Genomic DNA, 24,925 nt, shown 5'->3' with positions numbered 1-24,925 from the left:
GACTGTCTCATCTCAATCACAATGTTGGCAACATGGTGGTGGATCAGTCAGATCCGATTTAGTCTGGTTGTGACTGTCTCATCTCAATCACAATGTTGGCAACATGGTGTTGGAGCAGTCAGGTCCGATTAAGTCTGGTTGTGACTGTCTCATCTCAATCACAATGTTGGCAACATGGTGTTGGAGCAGTCAGGTCCGATTTAGTCTGGTTGTGACTGTATCATCTCAATCACAATGTTGGCAACATGGTGTTGGAGCAGTCAGGTCCGATTAAGTCTGGTTGTGACTGTCTCATCTCAATCACAATGTTGGTAACATGGTGTTGGAGCAGTCAGGTCCGATTTCTTCTGGTTGTGACTGTCTCATCTCAATCACAATGTTGGCAACATGGTGGTGGATCAGTCAGGTTCGATTTAGTCTGGTTGTGACTGTATCATCTCAATCACAATGTTGGCAACATGGTGTTGGAGCAGTCAGGTCCGATTTAGTCTGGTTGTGACTGTCTCATCTCATCACAATGTTGGCAACATGGTGTTGGAGCAGTCAGGTCCGATTTAGTCTGGTTGTGACTGTCTCATCTCAATCACAATGTTGGCAACATGGTGGTGGATCAGTCAGGTCCGATTTAGTCTGGTTGTGACTGTCTCATCTCAATCACAATGTTGGCAACATGGTGGTGGATCAGTCAGGTCCGATTTAGTCTGGTTGTGACTGTCTCATCTCAATCACAATGTTGGCAACATGATGTTGGAGCAGTCAGGTCCGATTTAGTCTGGTTGTGACTGTCTCATCTCAATCACAATGTTGGCAACATGTTGGTGGAGCAGTCAGGTCCGATTTAGTCTGGTTGTGACTGTCTCATCTCAATTACAATGTTGGCAACATGTTGGTGGAGCAGCCAGGCCAAATTCGTATTGGTTGTGACTGTCTCATGAAAATGAACCCACAAGTGTCATGAACTCAACTTAACTACAGAATAGTTTTTATTTTTATTTATTTATAATAAATAGTACATTCTGCACACTTTGTCACACCCAAATTGACTTCAGATGCACAAAGATTGACTCTTGTTGCACCCAGATTGACTCCTGTTACATCGAGATTGACTCTGGTTGCACCAAGATTGACTCTGGTTGCAACCAGATTGACTCTAGTCACATCCAGATTGACTCTTGTTGCACTCAGATTGACTCTGGTTGCACCCAGATTGACTCTGGTTGCACCCAGATTGACTCTGGTTGCACCCAGATTCACTAGTTGACAATCTGTGAAATGAAGATGGTGATAAGCAAAAGAATTTAACAAAGAATCAGAACAAAATTTTAGCGACCATATCAAAACTACGTGACACTACAATATACAGTAAATCTTTTATACACTGGACTCGTTTATACCGGACACTCACATATAATGGACTTGTGTGATATCAAGCAATCCGGTCAAATTTCTGATGGCAATGTTTATAACTGATTATGATGTATTAAGATAAAAAGTGCCTGGTTCAGTGATACTGATGTTTACTAGGTTTACTACACCAAACATGTTGAAAATAAAATGTCAGTTCTTACATAGCGCTTTATTATGTATGACATTCTCAAAGCGCTTTATCATGTGACATTCTCAAAGCGCTTTATTATGTATGACATTCTCAAAGCGCTTCATTATGTATGACATACTCAAAGCGCTTTATCATGTGTGACATTCTCAAAGCGCTTTATTATGTACGACATTCTCAAAGCGCTTCATTAAGTATGACATTCTCAAAGTGCTTCATTATGTATGACATTCTCAAAGCGCTTTATTATGTATGACATTCTCAAAGCGCTTTACATTTATTCATTGGTCTATCCCGAAAGCTTTTTGACTAGGACTAGGATGATTTCCGACTAGTTCCCATTTACTCACCTGGATGGAGTGAGGCCTCCAAGGCAAAGACAACTGCCTCCAAGCCGTCTGTGGGGAACGAATCAGGGATCTATATAATGGTTTGGGCTCTTCTTTGTAATTAACCCGATCAGTCAAAAAATGTGAAACTTCTTTTCATATTTTGACCTACCAAAGCACATCCGAGATTTTTTGATACATTCTCTTAAACTGACAGCTTTTTAGTCATCTTAAGAACACTTTTAGCACTGTGTAACATCACTCCCACAACATATAAGACTGATCTGCCCCCTGGCGAGAGAGAAAGGAACCAATCTACAATAATACAAACAGACATACATACATAAATTCATAAGCACAAAAAAACATTAGAGCACCGTTCCCGCAGACTGACTAGCCATCCACCCTAACAAATTTTGGAATAGCCCTACCTCATATCAATTCATGTACATTGCACTGGAAGAGCTCATTCTCGAAAGGGTTCCATGGTAAAATAATCCCACCATCTCAAAGATGCTAAAGGATTTTTTGAAGAAAAATGTCAACAGCATTAGTCACAATGGGGTTTACTTTATAGTTCAAAACACCATTTTAAACTGATAGCAAAACCAAAAGAAATTACCGTCATATCAAACATTTGGCATATACGTAGAGTTTACTTTGAGCAATCACAGATAACAGCCAGGGTCCCCCTCCCCCCTATCCCACCCCATCTTGTCCAATATAATACAAGACTGCAATATTTTACAATTAGCGACATCTTGTCCAACATAATATAGACTTACTTTACAAACTGTTCTCATTAATTAATCGATTTTGTACAGATTTTCACAGATATTAAATCAAGATTGGGGAGTACCTCAGCAGTGAGTGCATCAAATCTTGAGTTTGTCAACTCCATATTCTTCGGGCTTAAAATCACAGCAACAAAGTCGTCATTTGATGCGCAAACAACTGCCCAATAGCCCCCAACACAAGCAAGTTACAGATATGGAAGGTGTGATTTTAATACGTGATGTTCGACCAGCTGCTGAATAGCGGAGACAAAGCTTCCCGATGGCACGCTCCACTCATCACACCCGGGAGGGTTATGACGACGACGCCAAACTATTTGAACTAAACGACCCAGACACGCTGCTTGTTCTCTGCAATAGGCGGCGGGACCGGAAACGCTCGATCGCCCCCTGTAAATCCTCCTCCTTTTCGAAAAACTTCACCAGCGGCACCTCGGTTAATAACGACGCCATGAACTGCTCATAAGTTATGGACCAATCCAGGTCAGGTTTGTAAGAACTCGGCGTCGAATCGGCCTGGTGTCCCTGGCCTGAGGCGGATATCGGTATCGGCTCAGACTGAGCTGGCCCCAGCGCACCTTCAGGTATACTCGTCGATTCCTCGGTTTTATCCGCATCCTTAGTGCTGGCAGAATCCTCAACTACCAGATTCGGCGTTGCATCCTCCGTAGCCACCTTGTTGACGTCATCAACCTCATCCTCCCCAACTTGACCATCCCCTGGGGCAACGGCTTCGGGATTCATATCACTCTCCTGACTCCCAGCTACAGGAGTGGCAACATCATCAACCGGCGGAGAAGAAATAACCGTATCCACCGGACTGGCTACATCGCTATTCTGGCCATCCAGATTCCCACTGCTGACGCTCTTGTCGAAGTTCCCACTACTAAGGGACTTCCCACTCTCCTGAGACGAGCTATGCTTCAGGTAGAACTGCTTCCCGACTTCCCCAATCTCCAGCAGCAGGGTCCCGACGGTGGCTATCGAGTGATACAGCTGCTGTTCTTCTGAATTTTCACTGAACATGTCGTAAAGCGTCTTCCACAGTTGGATGAACTGCTCCTGAAGTTCCAAGTGAAAAAAGAGCAATATAGTTAGCAGGACAATTGATTCATGGTGCCAAGTTCAAGTAACACCTTCAGGGTCGGAAGTAACCCCCACAAAAACACCCCCCTTTGATCAGACCCCCAGAGAAATATATCTATTAAAGACAACTGCATAAAGCAGTTGTACACACATTTTAATCAATCAGACAAATGCAAAACTTTTTTTAATTTGTATGGTTTCGAACCTACCTGGTTCATCCTGGGAATGGCCTTGATATCCGAGCGGCTGTCCTGTTTACTCAAACGACTCTTGTAGCCAGCACCATACTTGTAATCAAAACTTCCCGTCAGGTCTGAAAAAATTATATTCATCAGAAATTGAACAGGACTCTTTTGCGTTGAAAGTTTTGCAAGAGAAATGACAATTTGATTGATTGATTGAAAAGGCTTTCAACAAACACCTCACCCGTATGACATATTTTCTTTCTCACCTTTCGATGTACTTGGCTCCGACCCCAAACTGATCGAGTCGCTCTTCTCCAGCAATATAGGTGGCGCTGTGTCTCCACCGAGGCTATCCACTGGCGACGGTAACCCGGCTCCAGCAGACTGGTTGCCGATGTTTAGTGACTTTGGTGTACTCGGTATAGGCTTGGCGGGGCTCGACTCTGGGACTGGGGGAAGAGGCGAGGAGCCAAGAGGACCTTGGGTTGACTTAGCAGAATGTGGCGAGGTTCCCAACACTTCTGGAAAATTAACATGGAATAGAGGAAAGTAAATATATTGCATTCACCATGGCACAATTTCTGGTCGAATTCACCACAAAGGTATACAGTGACCAAACTATAGTGGAATTTAGGATTCATCATAATGGTATTCAGTGACCACACTTTAGTATAACTTGAATTCACCATAATGGTATTCAGTGACCACACTATAGTGGAACTTGGATTCACCACAATAGAATTCTGGATTCACCACAATGGTACTCAGTGACCACACTATATTGGAACTTGGATTCACCATAATGGTATTCAGTGACCACACTATAGTGGAACTTGGATTCACCATAATGGTATTCAGTGACCACACTATAGTGGAACTTGGATTCACCATAATGGTATTCAGTGACCACACTATAGTGGAACTTGGATTCACCACAATGGTATTCAGTGACCACACTATAGTGGAACTTGGATTCACCATAATGGTATTCAGTGACCACACTATAGTGGAACTTGGATTCACCATAATGGTATTCAGTGACCACACTATAGTGGAACTTGGATTCACCATAATGGTATTCAGTGACCACACTATAGTGGAACTTGGATTCACCATAATGGTATTCAGTAATCAGTGGACATGCTGCAGTAGAAAATGACGCAGACTGATTGACGGGTGATAGCTTAATTGAGCTATGATTTGTCCATCCAGGATCTACGCCAGTTTGAAATTTTGAGCAGACGTGCACAAGCGAGTGTCAGCCAAGCATAGTAGTAGCCATAGTAGCCATAGTAGTAAATGATACCAGTAGTTTTTATTCACAATATGTTGATTTTTTGCATCTGAACATTTTCTTCTTGTCCCTGGGCATCTCTAGTTAATTACCTGTACAAAGTTAGCCAGATAAAATATCTATGAAACATATGATTCATAAAGACCATGCCACAGTTAGAATACTGAACATACCCCCAGAGCCCAAACCTACATACCCCCAGAGCTCAAACTTACATACATCCAGAGCCCAAACTTACATACATCCAGAGCCCAAACTTACATACATCCAGAGCCCAAACTTACATACATCCAGAGCCCAAACCTACATACTCCCTGAGCCCAAACTTACATACCCCCAGAGCCCAAACTTACATACCCCCAGAGCCCAAACCTACATACCCCCAGAGCCCAAACCTACATACCCCCAGAGCCCAAACTTACATACATTCCGTGCCCAAACCTCACATGAAGAAGACAGCACAATTACAATACTTCAGCCAGGGGGAGGGCTTTAGGGATCACTTTATGACTTGGGGATGACAATATGACAAAAAAATTAAATTAAAGATTATCCCCAATGAATTTGAATACCTACACAAGCGTCTTCCCTTCCACTCCAAATACCAAAACAAAGTCCTCGTCCCTCCCTCACTACCCCCAGGTAACAAAATTATGATTTCAAGCAGAAGAAAGAGTCCTCCCTGTCCCCCGAGTGACAGATTTTGGTACCTACCGGGGCCAGGGCTCTCAGCACCCAATGATTTAGTTGGGGAGCTACTCTCATCGTCTTCAAAGAAATCAGTAGCTTCCACAGCATTTTCTGTCCCACCTGACGAAAGAAGACGGGAGACAAGTTTAAGGATAGAGACGAAACATGCGATGTCCGGAAAAGCGGGGTGAAGTCCCTGGGTTTCGTCAGATAACTGTTGCAGGATACTGGCTTCCCTACAGGCTGTACTCCTAAGGAATTGATACCGAACTTGAAACACTGGTGGTCTCACATGCCAAGGTTGGAGCTAAGTTGCAGGCAAAAGCCTGATTTTGGGCAAAATAGCTGTGGCATTTGGTTAGGCAACCAATACAGACAGCCAGACATCAATTTCTTTTCTAAAATACTTCAAACAAAACACTTAGATTTGATTTTGACTGCCTCCATATTCTGTACCGACCCAAGCGGTCATGGTTGCCTCACCACCGCTACCATCAAAAGGAGGCTCAGTGGGCGCTAAGTGCATCATGCACTGTTAGACAAGGTTCATTGTAATCTAGGTGTTTTAGAATAAAGAATGAGGTCACACGACTTGATGCTGCGGAATTTCAGGAAATTTCTGCTTTTGCAAATAATGTCGATTATTTGAGAAGTAAACGGAAGATGAGGTCATGAACTCATTGCATCATGACAAGGAAAAAGTTTAGTTTTTTTGGCTCAGATGTCCGAGAGTGAGATGCTAAACCACGTTTGGTGCTGCACTCTAGTGGAGGAATATTGTCTTTAGTCTGAGAACAGCACGGAATAGGGGAAGCCCGATATATCCTAGAACAGTTCGCCTGGACCCAGTGACTTATCTCGAGTGGCCAATTCACCACAAAGCACAGGACTTCATCAATAAAAAGGTTTCGCTACCACTAACTTATAAAACAATGGAACCTCAAGCCAAAACATGCAACTAAATTAACCGAAACTTGTGGGAAAGGAAATATGTCTGGAATCCAGCCCGACCTGTACAATATCACAAGGCTGGAATTTCCGTACTCAACTCAAAAAGGTGTAAGGAGCAATTGAGAAAAAAAATAGATAGGCTAAAGTGTTGAAAAGTAACATAACGACTAATTAAGATTAGTTGAGTTTTTACTCACTGTAATTAGTCTTTATTTTACTTGATCAACCTAATTAATGTTTTGCAAAGCAGAAGTGGCATAGCATACAAGTCACCACATCTCCTCCCTATTTCAAGAAGGATTGCCAGGGCCATTTCTGCCGGCAAAATTAAATCGTTTTCCTCGAGAGAAAAAACCCCCAGAAATCCTCTCAATACCGGAAACATCAGACATCCGACTACTTGACGAAATCCACGTATCGAGGTCTCATTTTTTCCTAGAAAGATTTTCAATCCACTGACACAGGGGCTTTTAAAGGCCTACAGTGTTCGTTAGGAATTTGAAATTTATAATTGAATTTGAAAATTTCAAATTTCATAAATATGTACCGAATACAAATTTCAACATTGCCATCGTGTTGACACGTACAAATACGATACATACCAGGTTTCAGCAAAGTTGCATGCATGATAGCTGAATTACAGCATTGTGTAAAAATGCATTTCTATTTTCCTGGACAACCAGTAGTACGAACGGCCTAACCTTTAAGTTTTGGGTGGTGGAAGTAGGGTGGTTTTTTTCAGAACACCCTGTAATATCTAGGGCAAGACGCAACACAAGAAATAAAGAAACAAAAAGTGCCAACGACACCCATGCAAGTACATACTTGACTGTGGTTGAGTTGTACCTGACTGTGGCGATTCAAGGTCCTCGATGTCCGATGGTAGCAGGGCGGGCGGGAGGTGGAGACGATATAATAGCTTGGCTCGCTCGGGGAGGTCAGCGAGGTTCATCACGCCCATACACCACGCAAACTCCTTAAAGTTGATCATGTTGTCTTTGTTCTCGTCTAGGATCTGAAATGGACGATTGTCTTGAAAATTCTGTATTGGAGGTGGCATTTACAAGCCTTGCCCCATTCTCTGAGGAGTACAGATTCTGGACGATCCTATAGGTCCGAGGATAAATGTTTCCTGCAGATCCCTGTACGGTGATGGGAGCTTCCTTGTCCTAGCGGAAAGGCTTTGGAATAAGCTTCATGTTGACATTCAAAAGGCTAGACTGTTGCCAATTTCAGGCGTGGGCTAAAAACCCACATTTTTAGATGATGTTTTTGAACCGTATCAGTGCAAATATTTTGGATTTTGCGGTATATGAATGTAAATTTCATCAACTGTAAGTTTCATTTATTCAAATCTGACTTCATGGTGCAATTATATCCTCTTTTTGGCAAAAAAACGCTTCCTACTCCTTTTCACCAAAAGGAGAAATACCCTTCCATTTTTAAATCCTGGCAGAAGGACAACCAAACCTGTGACACGTCATCATACACACTCACCCTGAATAATCGTAAAGCGAGCAAATGCGCGATGCTTCCTGCCGCCCAGGGAGACAGCGCCAGGAACATGGTCTTGAATTGATCGAAGTCGATTTTGTATTGTTCATAGTAAGGTCGCGAAGGATCATACTTCTCCGAGGTCTCGACGGTTTGGTTGGTCCTCCAATAGTAAGAAGTCAGATATTCCTCCTGTAAATATATTTATAATGATCGAGTTATTAAAAGCAAAGTCCATTAGTGCATTCTGTTTACAGTACAAGTGCACGTGTTCAACTGTCAAAGTGGTTCAATAAAAAAATTAGGGCCTGTCATCTCGGAGATCCCAGGTTCAATTCCCAGTGTACCTATATATGTTAGAGAGAGAGCAAGTCTTTGACAGCGTAGGTTTCTTCGGGGTCTCTGGTTTCCTCCTACTTAACATTACAAGTCCCCAAATAAGGTTTATAGAGCATACAATGTCCTTGTTGACACCCCTCACACTTTTGATGGCTTAAACCATCATGTTGTACTTTAGTAGTAAGTATTAAGTAGTTGATGCGCATCAGCTCAAAACTCATTATTTTTAACTCGTGCTCAACTCGACCTAGAGTAGAACCTCTCTTAGCGGACACCTCTCTATTAAGGACACTAGTTTTAGTCCCAAAGCGGTTGTTTCTACTCAATTTGACCTCTCTAATCAGGACACCTCTCTATTTAGGACAGCACTTGTTAGTCCCGAGGGTGTCCTTAATAGAGAGGTTCTACTGTACCTTGAAAACCAGGAACAAATCTTCCAAATCTTTTCCCTTCGCATGGACGTCCGCCATGACACTTCGAATCACGTTCTTCATCGTGCTATCCTCGATACCCTGTACGACCTTCAGCCGATGTTTCAAGCGGAGTTTGTCGATTTGCTGGTTGGTTATCAGACCGAAATCCTCGTAGCTTTTGGCGATCAGCTCACTCACATCAATGGAAGTCTATAAGATAGTCATATCGCAAACTTTTACTGCAATTTCACAAACTCAAGATCTATTGTACCGTAAACTACAAAATTGTACTGTAAACGACAAAATTTCTGTAATTCACCAAAAAACTATAATCACTCTTTTCATTTTTGCATATCAAGATCATTCACAAAATTTGCAAAAATAAAATTCCCACAAAAATTTGACGGATACATTAAAAACACAATACATGTGGTGTTTTCCAGCAAAAAAACGTTGTCGGGCTACTGGCTTTAAACTTTTAAAAGTTACATGGTACCAGGATCTAAACACTGACAGCATCGTTATGTTACCTTTTTCTCAGGTTTTTCCCGAGCCAAGGCAGCGGTGTGATGGGTAATGGGAAGAGTGGCATCACGGTTGGTCACATTCTCCAGATAATTGGCGAGCAGCGTGGCCGCCTCGCCATCATCGTAGCAGTCCAGCAGGTCTTCTTTCACGGTGTTTACGATGGCCAGGGAGATTTGAAATGCAACCTGGAAAGCAAACTAAATATCTTTACAAACAGTCAAGTTTATTCTAGTGTCACCCTATATATCTTTACAAACAGTAAAGTTTAATCTAGTGTCACCCTATATATCTTTACAAACAGTAGTTTAATCTAGTGTCACCCTATATATCTTTACAAACAGTAGTTTAATCTAGTGTCACCCTAAATATATTTACAAACAGTAAAGTTTAATCTAGTGTCACCCCATATATCTTTACAAACAGTAGTTTATTATAGTGTCACCATACATATCTTTACTAACAGTAGAGTTTTTTTAATATAGAGTCACCCTATATATCTTTACAAATAGTAGTTTATTATAGTGTCACCCTACATATCTTTACAAACAGTAAAGTTTAATCTAGTGTCACCCTATATATCTTTACAAACAGTAGTTTAATCTATTGTCACCCTATATATCTTTACAAACAGTAGTTTAATCTAGTGTCACCCTACATATCTTTACAAACATTAGTTTAATCTAGTGTCACCCTACATATCTTTACAAACAGTCAAGTTTATTCTAGTATCACCCTACATATCTTTACAAACAGAAAGTTTGTTCTAGTGTCACCCTACATATCTTTACAAACAGTAGTTTAATCTAGTGTCACGCTACACATCTTTACAAACAGTAAAGTTTAATCTAGTGTCACCCTACATATCTTTACAAACAGTCAAGTTTATTGTAGTGTCACCCTACTCGTCCTGCCAGGTTTGACTGTTTGCTCCCAGACTCCTATCTGTAATGCCAGGAACCTGCCGAGAACGCACCTTTGCTCCGTCATAGAAGAAGCAGTCGAGGATGTTGACGGCACTAGCAAACGGCATGACGCTGAGGAAGATGGTCAGGAACCAGGAGAGAGATATCATACTGAGGAGGCCCAGGTCATCGAGCTTGTCGTGTAGGTCAGGCAGGTACTCACGGATCAAATCCTCAAACACACCTGCAACACAGATGACAGATTACACATCAATCAATCAAGCAAATTGTCGTTTCTATGGCACAACTTTCCAGGCAGAAGAATCCTGGTCAAATGTATCATATAAACTGTTTGGAATGACAGATTTCCACCTACCTTGATCGATCAGTGCTCCGACCACCTTGGTGTTATAATAATCGGGCAAGAGCCTCTCACAGAGTGCGACGAGCAACCAAAATGCCTCCTCCTCGCTCGCATACAACAGGAGAACACTACAGACGATGTTCATGGCCTGGCAGTAGCCGATGTTAGGATTGCGGTAGGCGTACGCGGTCAGGACGCGACGCAGAGCGCCGATACCGAGCTCGGACTGGAAGGCAGGGTGTTCGGGCAGTGACCTGGAATGGTATGAAGATGCAAAAAATTGAATATGGTCAATTACAGAGATATTTCATGAATTATGTGGGCCGTGTGTCTGGTCGGCCCCCCCCCTGGATCAACGCCTGAATATTGTTCATGAATTATGTGGGCCGTGTGTCTGGTGGGCCCCCCCTGGATCAAGGCCTGAATATTGTGCATGATATTTTGGAACAGACCAGGAACATTGGTGAGAAAAGTGCTGTTGGTCATCTGATGAAAATATTCAATCATTATGTATTACCTGTGCAAGTCTCTCTCAATCTCATCAGTTGCCAGCGACGACCTTCCCAAACTCTGCTCCACCAGCGATGCATAGTAACCAGGATTAGTCGCCATCTCGTTGATTGCCCCGGAATACAGCATCCATATCTCCCCTCGCAGATTCTCTGGGATGCCCTTCAGGATCAACTCTCGAGTTCTCTGGGTCCTATACATACAGATACCTCTGAAATAGTTGATAACTTGGTTAGTGAACATAAACTGGAATGACTAGGCCATTTCACGGGCCAGTTCTATCGATGTTTCTTCCAAACTTTTTTGACAGATTCAAATAGAAAAGAGATAAAAACGATGGTTGCAATCCCAAAACTGACATCACCAAGCTGGACAGGAAGGAACAGGTGACAATCTAGCACCTACCACACTGGCACTGCCACCTTAAGAAATACATTTACAGAATAGGTTCGTGAGAATGTGCTCAATGTTAATGTTGACTCCAACTCATGCGCTTCAGACTAGCTCCCTATGAAGAATAGAGAGGAATACTGGCCAGAGGACACCACCCTGACCACAAACTCTTGAGCTCGGTGGCGAAAATCATGCAAGACTTCGTAACAGTTTTGACCCCCCTCCCCTAATTTGGACATGGCTGGCATTTTGTTGCCTCGAACTCCTCGAACTAATTGAAAGCCCAGAACACATTTGTTGAATATGTCACAAATATTTACCTTCCATACTCGGAGAAATGGACAGACCACAGGTGTTCCTTCACGGTTTCCGCAGCCGAGACCTCATCCGAATCTCGGCGGTGAAACAGACTGATGAGCGCCGGCTGGAAGTCGATTTCGTCGGTACCAGTCTGTGCCGTGTCTCCGCTAAACGAGCTGCTGATACTCTCGCTTCTGGCAACCCTGAAAATCGTAAATCGTGACAAAATTCACCACGAGGCAGCCAGCTACCCACAGACAAACCACTGATTTCTAGAGTGAGGCAATCATTTTTGATATCACAAACTCAGGATCTGTCAAGAAATCAAATTCAATACATTTAAAACTTGATCATGGTAGGAGGCCCAGGGTTATATCTTAAGGTTTTGGCCAGGTGCAGCACTAAGCCCACCTTGGGAGAACCATGCCCTCTGTTTGCATGTTTTGGGTGGGTGCAGCACCAAGCCCACCTTGGGAAAACCATGCCCTCTGTTTGCATGTTTTGGGTGGGTGCAGCACCAAGCCCACCTTGGGAGAACCATGCCCTCTGTTTGCATGTTTTGGGTGGTTGCAGCACCAAGCCCACCTTGGGAGAACCATGCCCTCTGTTTGCATGTTTTGGGTGGGTGCAGCACCAAGCCCACCTTGGGAAAACCATGCCCTCTGTTTGCATGTTTTGGGTGGTTGCAGCACCAAGCCCACCTTGGGAGAACCATGCCCTCTGTTTGCATGTTTTGGGTGGTTGCAGCACCAAGCCCACCTTGGGAGAACCATGCCCTCTGTTTGCATGTTTTGGGTGGGTGCAGCACCAAGCCCACCTTGGGAGAACCATGCCCTCTGTTTGCATGTTTTGGGTGGGTGCAGCACCAAGCCCACCTTGGGAGAACCATGCCCTCTGTTTGCATGTTTTAGCCAGGTGCAGCACCAAGCCCACCTTGGGAGAACCATGCCCTCTGTTTGCATGTTTTGGGTGGGTGCAGCACCAAGCCCACCTTGGGAGAACCATGCCCTCTGTTTGCATGTTTTGGGTGGGTGCAGCACCAAGCCCTCTTTGGGCAAAACCATGCCCTATATTTGCATGTTTTGCCCACATCATTCTGCCCTTCCTAAATATGTCAAGACAGTTTTCTCCTACTTGCATGCATCTAAGTAACACCCGTCCTTATCTAGAAACCTAGTTCAGAAAGAAACCTCTTCACACTGAGATTGTGTCAAAAAGTTGATATTTCAAACGATTTCCCCAAAGGATACCCTAACCAAACAGATATAATACCACAATACTGCTGTGGAGGAGTTGCCCATTTTGCCAGCAAGTGCCACTTTTTGGGAGATGGCATCTGCACTTCGAAATCCTAGATACTGTGTCGTTGTTAATAAGGTTGAGGGTTGCCTGTACAAAAAGCCTCTTTCACCTGTAATAGGCGTATGGGCCTACTCAACCGGCTTTATTAGGTCAACACAGTATATTCTTGAGACCCAGCAACCACCATACTCGTCACCGAAATAAGAAAACAGAAAACAAACCTGACTGCTGGCTGCCTCGACAAAAAATCTGAAATCTTCTCCAGAATACCGTTCCGGTCTTTCAGGTGTGCGAAGATAAAGTTCATCTTCCCCTTCGTCGTGATGAGAAGAGCATTTGGCATCGTGCCGCTGGAATTCTCAACTTTTTCCACGACATATATCTCCCTCATTGGTATGACGACAGAAACTTCATCTTTTATCTGAAACACCGTATTAAAGAGCTGAAAATGATGGGTTAGATTATTTTAGAGATGTGTTTGTGTCTAAGTGTATTAGTTGGTTAGTAGTAAAGCTTTGGTGTTAGTGCAGTTTATTTTATTGTTGTGAGTAATTAGAGATAAAGAAACTAGTTTATTATCGGTAACAGTTGAAAGGGACAATCCAACCCAAAGCAAATTTCCAGCATGTTAGTTACCGAGAATATGTATCAAATGTTTCCCTTGGCACTTTAGCTGAAAAGGGCAATGTCCTAGCTAATTCTGCCATGAGTTTCATTGAAGTTGTATTTGTTTTTGATAACACCCCCCCCTCCCCCACTGGGAGGTGTCAGACATATGGATAGCCCCGTGGATTGTGTTCTATTTGGACCTGCGGGTGAGTTCTTTACCCTAAGTTTTAGCCCTGTTTGGCAAGACAATACCGACAGTGAGGTATCAATTTCTGTTTAAAAACACCTCAAGCTAAACAATGAAACGTGCTTTTGACTGCCTCCATATTTGCACCAACCCAAGCGGTTACGGTTATAACCACGGTCATGATCATAATCATAACCGATGCCATCAAAACGAGGCACAGCGGACACATAGTGCATTACACATTGTAAACTGTGGTTCATTGTAACCAAGGTGTTTTAGAATTTAGATCAGACTTTCCAGCACGGCGAACGACAACTTTTACCCACCCTGCTCGTAAAGCAGATGTAATTCTCCGACAGGTACAGTCGCCCCGGTTGATGAGTCTTGCTGTACGGAGCCCACAGAGCACAATCGGCATCACCATCCAGTTTCTCCTTCATCGGCAGATGGAAGACTTGGCGGAACGCCTCGCTTCTTGCACGAGCATCCAGGTCTCGCTTCAGAGTGGAGACCTTACGAGTTTTTCTCCTAGTGGATAGAAAAGGAAAGATTAAAATGTTGTAGCAGATGGGATCGGTTGTAGTCGCCTTCATAACCAGACGGAAGACTGGGCAGAATGCCTCACTTTTAGCACAAGCATCGAGGTTTCACTTCAGGGTGGAGGCCTAGCGAGACCTAACTTTCGCAAACTGGCGTGAAGCAGGATGCTGGATGGATGTCATTTGTGATTTGAACTGTACTACGGTGCAATTATATGAGATTTCCATCTAGCCATTTAGCCATAAAATACCCCTCCCCACAAACCAACTTTTGACCACAAATGCTGCAAGTAAACTACATGTATAAGTCATTACTTGTCTGGTTCTGACAGCTATGATACGTTGGTCCAAAATGATCATGTAGCAGTCAATGACATCCCCCACAATCTCCCCCCTCTCACAAACCAACGTCTGATACATGTACGAGTCATTACTCACCTGGTTCTAGCAGCTATCATATGATCCTCTTCAAATGCTTCGTCTGATAATAATCTGAACAAAAGAGAAAAACAGGCATAAATTGTCACAACCAATTTTGCAAAAATGTAGTAAGTAGTAACTTCAACAAATTTTGGGGTTTATAGACATTTTGGGGGGGGGGGGTTTAGAGTCATGGCCAGCTCTCTGGATTGGCAAATGGCAAATGGCAAATGTGAAAGGTTAAACAGACCAGAAAATCACATCAAAGTCATCAGCACAAAGTTAGATATGATAGTGGTAAAACCTGATAAGGTCTCCTGTACCCACCAAATTTTAAAACATGACACTAAAACTTTACACAGGCGTCGGAATCGAAAGAATTAGATGAAAATACGTCACTGTGTAACCTGCCTACACTTTTCAAGTCCGGGATATCCAAAACTTATTAATAAGAACACAAAAACGTGAGTAAAATTCACTTAGAACGATCAAAACATGCTGTGAGGAGGATGAACTGGGGCATATTTCTTCCCTTTTTAACCTGCCTTAGATTATCAAATTCAAACCCTGTCGTGAATTTACCTTGGTATTCAATGCAAGGACGTGATACTGCCCTTGTCAATACCAGATGGACTCAAGCTATTTGAGTAAACTAACCCCGAGTGCACTTTTTTGCTGCTTTAATTGTGACGCACACATTTTCCCGGACCTTCCCCAAGACAGGTTAATTGGTAAGTTAGAACGCCTGGCTTGAATACTCATGATTCTCGGAAAGATGGAGAATTGACTCTCCAGGGTATTTAGGAGCCAATTGAAAGGGTTTAAGATCTTGACGGAAAGTGTTATAACATTGACCTATAACCTCTACTGCCAATACTTATCTAATTGAAAGGTACCAACACTCACTCACTCACTCACTCTTACTCAATCACTCCCTCAATCACGTACGTTATCATCCATTTTGATATTTCTATGTCACCTGTGCCACCAGTAATGTGAGTGCCACCTCATAGCAAGACCACTACTACAGTACCAGAAATCACCAGAGGATTGGACGAACAAGACACAATTAAGCGCCGTGGAAACAGGCGATTTTAGCTGCTGCGATGGAGCGATGACAACGTGATGAGTAATTGCAATTCAACCAATTGGCGGTCGATTTCCAACCGCAACCGTCATATACTGTCATCACCATATCACAGTTTGCAGCAACTAAAATCTCTCGTGTGCAGCATTTTAGTTCGGGTTTTACAACAGCACAAACAATTACCGATAAGTAAACTGATAAAACACGCAAGATCATCTAAATATGTAAAGAAAATTTGGAGATTCTATCTGAAATTTATTCAATAGAATTAAAAGTAGGGATAGTTAGTGAACCTATCCAGGCCTTCAGATCATATTGATATGGCAATGACTGCTCCTTGAGAGAAAAATTTCATTTGGACCCCCATTTTCTGCGACAAAACCCAGAAAACAATTTAGAAGTTGACTGGTGATTCGAGTGGTAGCAGACGCACAAAAAGAACATTCTTATGGTCACACTTCTGCGCAACATAATCTAATAGCATTCCGCGAAGTTACTATTTATAGCTCACAAGGTCATTTGCATAAGATATTGATGACGTTTTAGTCACGTGACAGTCGGACATCGACACTTATTTCTACGCATTTGAGCTTATTTCAAAGTCAATTATCTTTGACCCCGCATTGTTTTTAGCATGAATGATACCATAGGGTCAGAGAGAGAAATATTCAGAACAATTATGTAGTATTTCCAACACTCGGACATGTGCCAGATTGAATCTAACTGCCCTAGTTAGAAAGCCTGAATCCATTACGAAACCCCATGTTTGTCCGACATTGCCTGTAATTCAGCGATGGGGAAATAGAGGGCAGCAGCTGCAGTGACCTCATCATCGCGGAATGCTATTGGGGCTTGCTACCATGACAGGGATGCTCTGAAATGATTGGCTGAACCCCTATTGGCCGAGTACACAAGTCCTTATTAAAGTGTGTGTTCTGCAGAAGTCGAACCGAAGTGATGTTCTGACACCGTGTATGCCATCACGAGAATCACTTCACTGGTAAAAGAGTCAGTAGATAGGATTTAAAATTGTTAGAAATACAGCTCATCTGCGAGACACCAGCAAGATAAATCAAAACTTACCAAATTTCTGTGCCGAAATATTGCCACATGAACTGCACTGGCTGCTGGCACTGGCACATTCCGTTTTCACCGTGTCGAATGACCCTGCTATACTACCAATGGCATGTGCTACAATCCATGGTATAGCCCGTACTGTATGTGTTTGTACAAGTCTATAAACAGTTTCGATATAGCACATACAGTTGGACCAGGTGCACGGGACTATAGCAATCTATAGTGTTCTGTCTATCTGTCTACTGTGTAAGTCTATCATATTTCTGATACTCATTTGCAGAAGTTGATTATAGCACATGCATTGGTAGTACAGCAGGGTACTAGGTACACAGTGTTTTAATGAACACTTTAAATCTAAAGGCCTGCTACCATGCACTGTAACAATCTATGCAAGAAATGAGCCAGCTTCCCCAGGACATACAGCATTATCAGGGGGTTTGATAGCATGGACCAACTTCAATCAATATTTGTTTGTGTGAAATTGACCCGAGTTCCAAACCACGAAAAATTCGGCAGACTTTGCACTGCTTTGAACACTGTCTGGTGAGGCAATGATGTCTGAGCACCTGGGACCCTTCGACTTATGTGAAAACCCAGACTACTGTTGGGAATAAGTACTAATTACCTGCTACTGCTGTGGGCATCTTTTGATGATACTTCTGCCCACCAACTATGCTAGCAGACAATTCCCATTACCAAACCCCCACTGGGGACAACTGTACTTTGTTAGGGGTAACAAACCGGCAAACTGCATTAGTGGAGTCTCTCATGATGCAGTATGTATTTCCATTGGTAAAATAATTGATAGACATTGTCATCATGTTCAGCATTTACCAAAGTGGACATTTGAAAGGGGATCACCCATGCTGGGAAAAAGCGTTATTCCCTATTTCCACACAAGATAGCAGTATCTTCCAGGGATAGCACCTGAAGCCCTCGGCCTAGGATGTCCTGTGAAAGTTGTACCAAGCAGACGGAGAACCATCTCTAACAGCCTACCTCATATGCTTTGAGATTCTACAAGAGAAGACGTCAACATCAACAATTTCGATTCTACTCTACATGTAGGTTGCCCCGTTTCAACCACTGGCAGCCTTAACTGCACTTTCTGGTACGACCAGTGGGCCTGACCAGTTGTACAATTATAAACCCAGTAACATGTCTAGACGTTGCCCAGTTTCAAACCTCTAGCAGTCTTAACTGCCATTTCTGGTACGACACCATGTCATGCATGTAGGCCTGACTAGTTGTACAATCACAACCCCAGTAAAATCATTGCCCCAACTGTCTTGATGACAGCTGGCAGTACACACTGTTGCACCAATAGGCTCTAGTTTGAGGGGCGGGGCTATAAATGTACCACAGTACTTTACTTATCAGTTTAAATAGTCCAGCAGGAGAGGTAAGGCAATCATGTGGCTATGGCAGTCTTTTGTAGTGTAGTGTTCAACAGCAGATAACAAAGGGAAGGCCCTATATGCCAAGGTTGGCCTTGGTGGTCACGATGGTAATTCGTAGGGAAAAACACATCAGACTTGCAGAAAACACTTTCCAGCTTGCAGGAAACACTTTCAGGCTTGTTTCGGAAAGCACTTTCCGGCTTACAGAATTCTGCCTTGAAAAAAACACTTTCTCCTTTGCAAATAATGCAGTGGTTGACAATATTCATGATCTGCCCTGGAACGATGACGCAATACTCACTGTCTCATCGCGATATTAGCCAGCTGTTCCATCAGGCGGAATGTCTCGTAGCTGTGCAGCAGCATGGAGAAAAAGTGCTGAAAAGATCGAGTCAAACTTATTGTCGGAATGGGAATCAAGGCAGCGGTCACGCAGCGCTTATTTTAGCCGGACTTGGCAGCGCGGCTTGAAAATGTAAACGGAGTGGTATTTTCAATTACTTTGAACAGACATATTTCAAAGGTACAGCCATTTTGCCAATGACCCTGAAAGCACTCTTTCCCATGAGAGTCTGGTTTCCTACAATCCATGAATTGTCCAGTGAAGCAGTTGTCAGTTGATGTCTCTGTCCAAAGTACCCAGGAAACATAAATTACAAATGCATACCAGAAACTCTCCTGTTGTAGCCGAGGCCACACCAGTCACTTTATCTGTATGGCGGGCCTTCCTTCATTGTTTTGCCAATTTTGGAATAAAAATAAAGTTGTTTTCTGACTTACATGTGCGTCTCTAGTTGTGACTTTAATACTGTCGGGAAACAGCATGTTGTTGCCTTTCTCGAGTTTCTAAAATAAAAAAGTTTACAATCAAAATAACGGCGTAGCCCACACACCCAAAATTGAAAATTTGTGAATTTGAATTTCCGTGTAATGACACATTGAATAAAATTCAACATTGCTGTTGTGAACACCTATATAATGTACATATAGTCTAGGTCAATTTTGAGATGTCTGGTTACTATACAGAAGCAATGTTTAGTTCAATTTACTTGTGGCACGGATCAAAAGAATGAACACAAACTGTGTCATCTGTTAAACAATCCTGTCAGGATCTCAGTCTGTCTCCATTCCCAGGACAGGCCAGCTTCGCAAGTTAGAAGGCCTGCCTTATTGTCGGCAAGCTGGGGAACTAATTTTCCAGGGTGAATGAGGAAGAGCCAACCATGACATGGAACAGAGTCGATCCAATTTGGCGAGGGGCGGGGTCTTATTCTCACCAAAACATCAGTCCATCTGATAATCAGTTTCGCCTCTTTGCCCATCAGGAATGAATAGAAGCAGAGATGGTTCACACTAAGGTAGAGCCACCCCTGACGTGGGACGCGACCTTTCCAATAACTACAGGAGTAATCTGGAGAGAAAAATTATAGAAAATTAGAAAAGTCAAAATTAATTAATTAAGCTTTGGAGAATTTCTTCCACAGAATAGAACAGGTAAAACTCAGTGTTTTTCCTAGCTTCTGAATAAAACGCGTCAGACCTACCGCCATTTTATCATCGACCGTAGAGGCTTATAGTCCCATCATTCATGTCATCGCAAATATTATCGATGGACTCCTAATGCATAAAAGAAGTCAGAATTGTCAAAACCAAAGGACAAGACAATTGGCTGGAAAGCTAGGAAGAACTTTCTGACGTGACACTTTTCAGGACTTGTTCACCCAGGATTTTTCTTTAGCAACTCAATAAAAGATAACTGGTGCACTTACAGTTTACTAGTTTCTCCTCCAGAGGCATATTAAACAGCTTATTGAACTTGAACGAAGCAGATTTAATGTTGGTCGACTCTGCATCATCTGTAATTAGAAACCATTTGGAATTAGACTTCACAATTAGACATCAACCATCGAAAGACGTAAATATAAGAATCAAGATATTGAGTCCAGAGCACGTGAGCTATTAAACTTGACTTGTTTTTATTGTCTCTTTAGACGATACCTGGGCAATCTTTACTGCAGGAGGAAACCGGACGACCCGGAGAAAACCTACACTGTTGACAGGGGTCGCTCTCACTATCAGATGACTGAACAAGAATTGAACCAGGGACTTTAGAGGTGTCAGGTGGGGACGTTTCCATGGTGCTACTCAGGCAGAGGCATGACATTTCATAGAGCGTTAAGAACAACTCATCACAATTGGCAATATTATCACAAAGAAGGCAAATGGACCCTTGATTGTAATTCGATATATCTCTAAGCTAACTAATCATATCGTGTAGTGACATTTCAATATAACAAATTAATATAAGATGTTGCCAATATTAATTTTCTCCATCATGTCAGTTGCCAGCTCACTGATTCCGAACATGTGTCAAGCGAAATAGAAAGGAATAAGTTTGATCATAATCACTAAAGGCCAGTTTAAAATCAACTAAAACAAGCCTTTTAAAGAAAACTCACAAAATCCCTGAAAAAATTACAAAGATATTCAAATTCAAACACAAATTCAATTTTTCGTACCTTCAATATAAGGATCGATGGCGGTGTTAGCGCACAAGCTCTCGATCTTGCACCTGACGAACTCCGTCGATTCATCCTCCGACTCAAATGCCGATAACGTCTGCATCAGGTTCTGTTCCAACCATTCCCAATCTAAGAAAATCTCCTTCTTAGTCGTTGCTATGGCAACAGCTATAAATAAAGAAAAGATCGTCCTTTGAGGTCAAATGCGACAATCTAGAAAGGCCACTTTCTTGTGGGCCGTATTAACCAGAAGAAAAATATGACAGAGAGATTAACTGAGGGTATGTGGAGCGGAGTCTTTTTTCAATTCATGTACATGTAGAGACACCAATCCCATCAATTGGTTACAGCCTGTTCAGGGGTTGTACATTGTATGCGGATGATTAGCATTTTTCCATTCATGTGTATGTAGTTCAAACTCTTTTCTCCTGGAAATTCTCATAGATACTGTGCCCCCCCCCGCGGTGTTTTATTTAAGCGACCTACAAACAGGCAATTTTTGTCCACGCAACCTGCGATCAAGAATATGGTGATTGCTGCAACCATCGATTAATATCAAACCCAGTAACTTCTGGTTTTATCTGCAGACAAGAAATTTTTCATCGCTCATCACAGTGATAATTGTCACAGCAACAAAAATCGCTCATTTGGGCGCTTTAGCAGTTGGTATTACGAAATCTAACTAATACCATTGCAGATGCCAAAACTTGGTGTCCTCGGCCCATGATTGACATTTCAATTTTTTCACGCCTATGACGGGCTACACAACTTATATCGATTGGTAGGACGCAGATGGTAGACATGGTGGACCTTACACTAGTAACAGAGAGGTTCAGCCAGCTGTCAGACAGATGTCTTGTAATCCGAGATGATTGATTATTGCAGACGTTGATTGCATCTCAAGGGAATTAACACTCGATCAGCGTAAGAGAACACCATATAGATCTAATTACCGTTGTACATCGATGTGGAACTCCCCTAATGGAGATTCGAGGACTGAAATGGTGCAGCATCACGATTCTAAATCTGGATCAGAACTTTTTGAATAGCAGCATTGTGTACGCCTTTAGTTTTTAAATTGTTCCGCTAACAAGAGATTTTAGTTGCTGCAACCTGCGATCATGATCGCATGTGACAAAAATATTGTGGTGGTCATTGCATGTCCCTACAACAATCCGTGACTGCTGCAACCTGTGATAAATATCAAGCAGAAATCAGTGGTGTTACTTGTAGATGAGTGGTCATTTTAGCGCTCAACATAGCAGTATATGTACAACTGTCGCGGACAAAATGACAAATTACTCTTTTGTGGGGCACTTTTTGGCCTTTCCAAATTCTTACTCTCTATCTATTCTCATAATTTGAGTAGTAGTACCACAACCAGAAGATGAATGAGGACTGTAAGACAAAATGAGACTTACTGTAGCTGACTTCTGCTCCGGAGACCTGATGTAAAATCCGATAAGGTGGAGTCTGGAAAAAAATATTGCGAGGAGTTATTTATACAGCTCACAGTCACATAGTCAATCATAACTTGTCACAACAAATAAGCCCTACGCAAAGAGCAGGCTACATTATGATTCATGATGTCACTTTTCACTCTCACGTCTTGTCCCATCTTTTCAAACATATATGCAGAAGTGCTCTCAGCCCCTTTCATGGAAGTAGGAACTGCTTACCCTAGTATCCAAGATGGTGTCCATGGTCCCCACAAGGAGACCAGTGATTCCCCCTCCGCCATGACCCTTACGCCTCTGCAGGAGGAAAAACAAGTTGGCACGCTCTGTCACCCTAAAAATAGATTAGAACGGAGAAATCACAGTAAGTTTCCAACAATCAAAGTCAGCAGTACATGTTGTATTAAAGTATATAGAATTCCTTCAAAATCAAATGATGAAAAACTTACAATGTAAATTGTGCCAGGAAGGTGATCACTTCCAGTGTGACGATTCAAATTTTTCATTCAATACAGGGTGTGCCCAAATTAATGTACAGAAAGTCCTGAGGACTATTGTTGTACTTCTGTAAATTGTTAAAATGGCCCACGCAAAAACGTTCATGCCAATCAAAGGGTCAATAAATTAAATGCTTCTTAACTTCTTCATGTGTGCATAATGGGAAACAAATTGCAATAAAATGTTCAAATGAGACCAACTAATGAATTGAACAAAATCATCTAGGTTGAATGGACCTGTATCAAAACTATTTTCAAATATCCGATTCAAGAAAAGCACTGTAGTTTGACCTACATGTACCTGTACATACATGTTGACTAGGCAAATAGTTGCCCTACATAGTTCTCTAGGGTTGATAATACACTTTCTCCAGGGCAGACAATGACTTTTCAACTAGGACAGTTGGAAAGTTTCAACCCAATTATGTATGTAAAAATGCCACATCATCAAGACGGACATAATAGGCTAATTTGCAGCAGTTTGCTCTTGATCAACTATGAAGAATATTTGTACTCAGCATTCCGGGCTCTTCTTAGTCAGTGTTTCAGCTTGAGGGTTTTTAAGTAGGGCACAGCATCTGCCCTTTGTAAATTTTCTCTCCCTTTTTTCGCAAGTGGTGAACTGAAAGCATTTCAACTTGAAACAGGGCAATGCACCCTGCCTTTATCTGCCCCTGCCCTTTTCTGCCCCTCCTTTAGAGATTTTGAGCTGAAACATTGGCTCCTGATTGTTAAAGATCTCTTCGAAGGTTTTTAAAAAGTACGAGAAATGTTGCATGCATGTCGCTCTTTGAGAAATGTTGCATATTCGACCCCGAAGTTAAGTGTCGTTGTATTGGAACTTGGCCTTGGCTTGGGAGGGGGGACATACATTGTCAAAGAGGACTTTTGATTTGATAGTCATACACCTTTCTGAAAACTGTATGTTTACTGCTAAAAAAGAAATGATAGGGATAAAGGTTAAAATTTACAATCCCCGATCGGAATTCCGGGATAAAAATGTGAGGTCATTGTCATTTGACATAACAATTCATATAAATATGCATGCATGTACATCCATGTACATGAAATGCACTCCACCAAAATATATAGATCAGCTGTTGGGAGTCGACACAGAATTTTGGAGGATTGAGGCATCTAGGAAAGCGACAATACGAAAATAAAATGTTCTCACCAAAGGGCGTTAGCCAGCAGTACTTCCTCCGGTTTAACCCACATGACTGTCTTTGTAATAGCCAAATATCAAGCGATGAAATCGGACTTGTTTTTATTTTTGGCCAACATCATCATCCGCCATGTTTACATTTTGGAGGTGCACGTGACCACTGACGAGGGCTTCGAACAGGAATAATTTCGCAAATGCGTTAAAGAAAACGACCATTTCCAAAGGTTTTATGCTGTGTAATAGATGTATAATATAACATTATAAACAATCAAATCCTCTATCTGGCATTTAAACAGTGCCAGTTGATGTGTAACGAAAGTTAGAGTTACGATGATTTTATAATTTGTTTAACTGCGGCACCGTAGATTATTGAGAAATCCCGATAATGACGTCATGAAAGGGACTTTCCAAAAACCTACGACAGCACATTATGTATAACTGCACATTTATTTTCAACACGAACTCTTTTAATTTCATAATTCGTGCACATATCTAGTTTTTCAGTACTTTATTAGCGTTTTGTAACACTAAATACT

The 24,925-nt window shown here is 42.2% G+C and overlaps 1 protein-coding gene across 7 annotated transcripts; it reads right to left on the bottom strand.

Moving 5' to 3' along the window:
- Positions 1–992: 992 nt before the first annotated feature.
- Positions 993–24,534, bottom strand: LOC135492054 (TBC1 domain family member 9B-like). Of its 7 annotated transcripts, none has more exons than XM_064778178.1 (24): positions 24,399–24,534; positions 22,950–23,061; positions 22,692–22,743; positions 21,268–21,438; positions 20,518–20,604; positions 20,026–20,159; positions 19,529–19,594; positions 19,050–19,126; positions 18,348–18,365; positions 15,203–15,256; positions 14,552–14,753; positions 13,651–13,871; positions 12,148–12,330; positions 11,442–11,645; positions 10,937–11,178; positions 10,632–10,804; positions 9,661–9,843; positions 9,131–9,340; positions 8,382–8,570; positions 7,710–7,899; positions 5,958–6,053; positions 4,216–4,470; positions 3,974–4,077; positions 993–3,740 (listed from the first exon to the last, which is right to left on the bottom strand). In XM_064778178.1, exons 1-24 carry the CDS (start codon positions 24,440–24,442, stop codon positions 2,973–2,975), a joined length of 4,035 nt encoding a protein of 1,344 aa, XP_064634248.1. In that variant the 5' UTR covers positions 24,443–24,534; the 3' UTR covers positions 993–2,972. The 7 variants fall into 7 exon arrangements, with proteins under 7 accessions (XP_064634248.1, XP_064634251.1, XP_064634250.1 ...); XM_064778181.1 differs by having other exon boundaries at positions 7,731–7,899; XM_064778180.1 differs by having other exon boundaries at positions 13,651–13,850.
- Between the last annotated feature and the right edge of the window lie 391 nt (positions 24,535–24,925).

Source organism: Lineus longissimus, chromosome 8 (assembly GCF_910592395.1).
Source record: "Lineus longissimus chromosome 8, tnLinLong1.2, whole genome shotgun sequence".
NCBI classification, from domain to species: domain Eukaryota; kingdom Metazoa; phylum Nemertea; class Pilidiophora; order Heteronemertea; family Lineidae; genus Lineus; species Lineus longissimus.
This window is presented reverse-complemented; position numbering and strand designations above follow the sequence as displayed.

Excerpts from the sequence above, each read along its gene's own strand:
- LOC135492054 (XM_064778178.1), bottom strand. The coding sequence starts at position 24,442 with ATGTGGGTTAAACCGGAGGAAGTACTGCTGGCTAACGCCCTTTG. Across the intron at positions 20,160-20,517 it reads GGAGGAGAAACTAGTAAACT|ATTACTCCTGTAGTTATTGG; the intron begins GTAAGTGCACCA and ends TTTTCTCTCCAG. Across the intron at positions 4,078-4,215 it reads GGAGCCAAGTACATCGAAAG|ACCTGACGGGAAGTTTTGAT; the intron begins GTGAGAAAGAAA and ends TAATTTTTTCAG.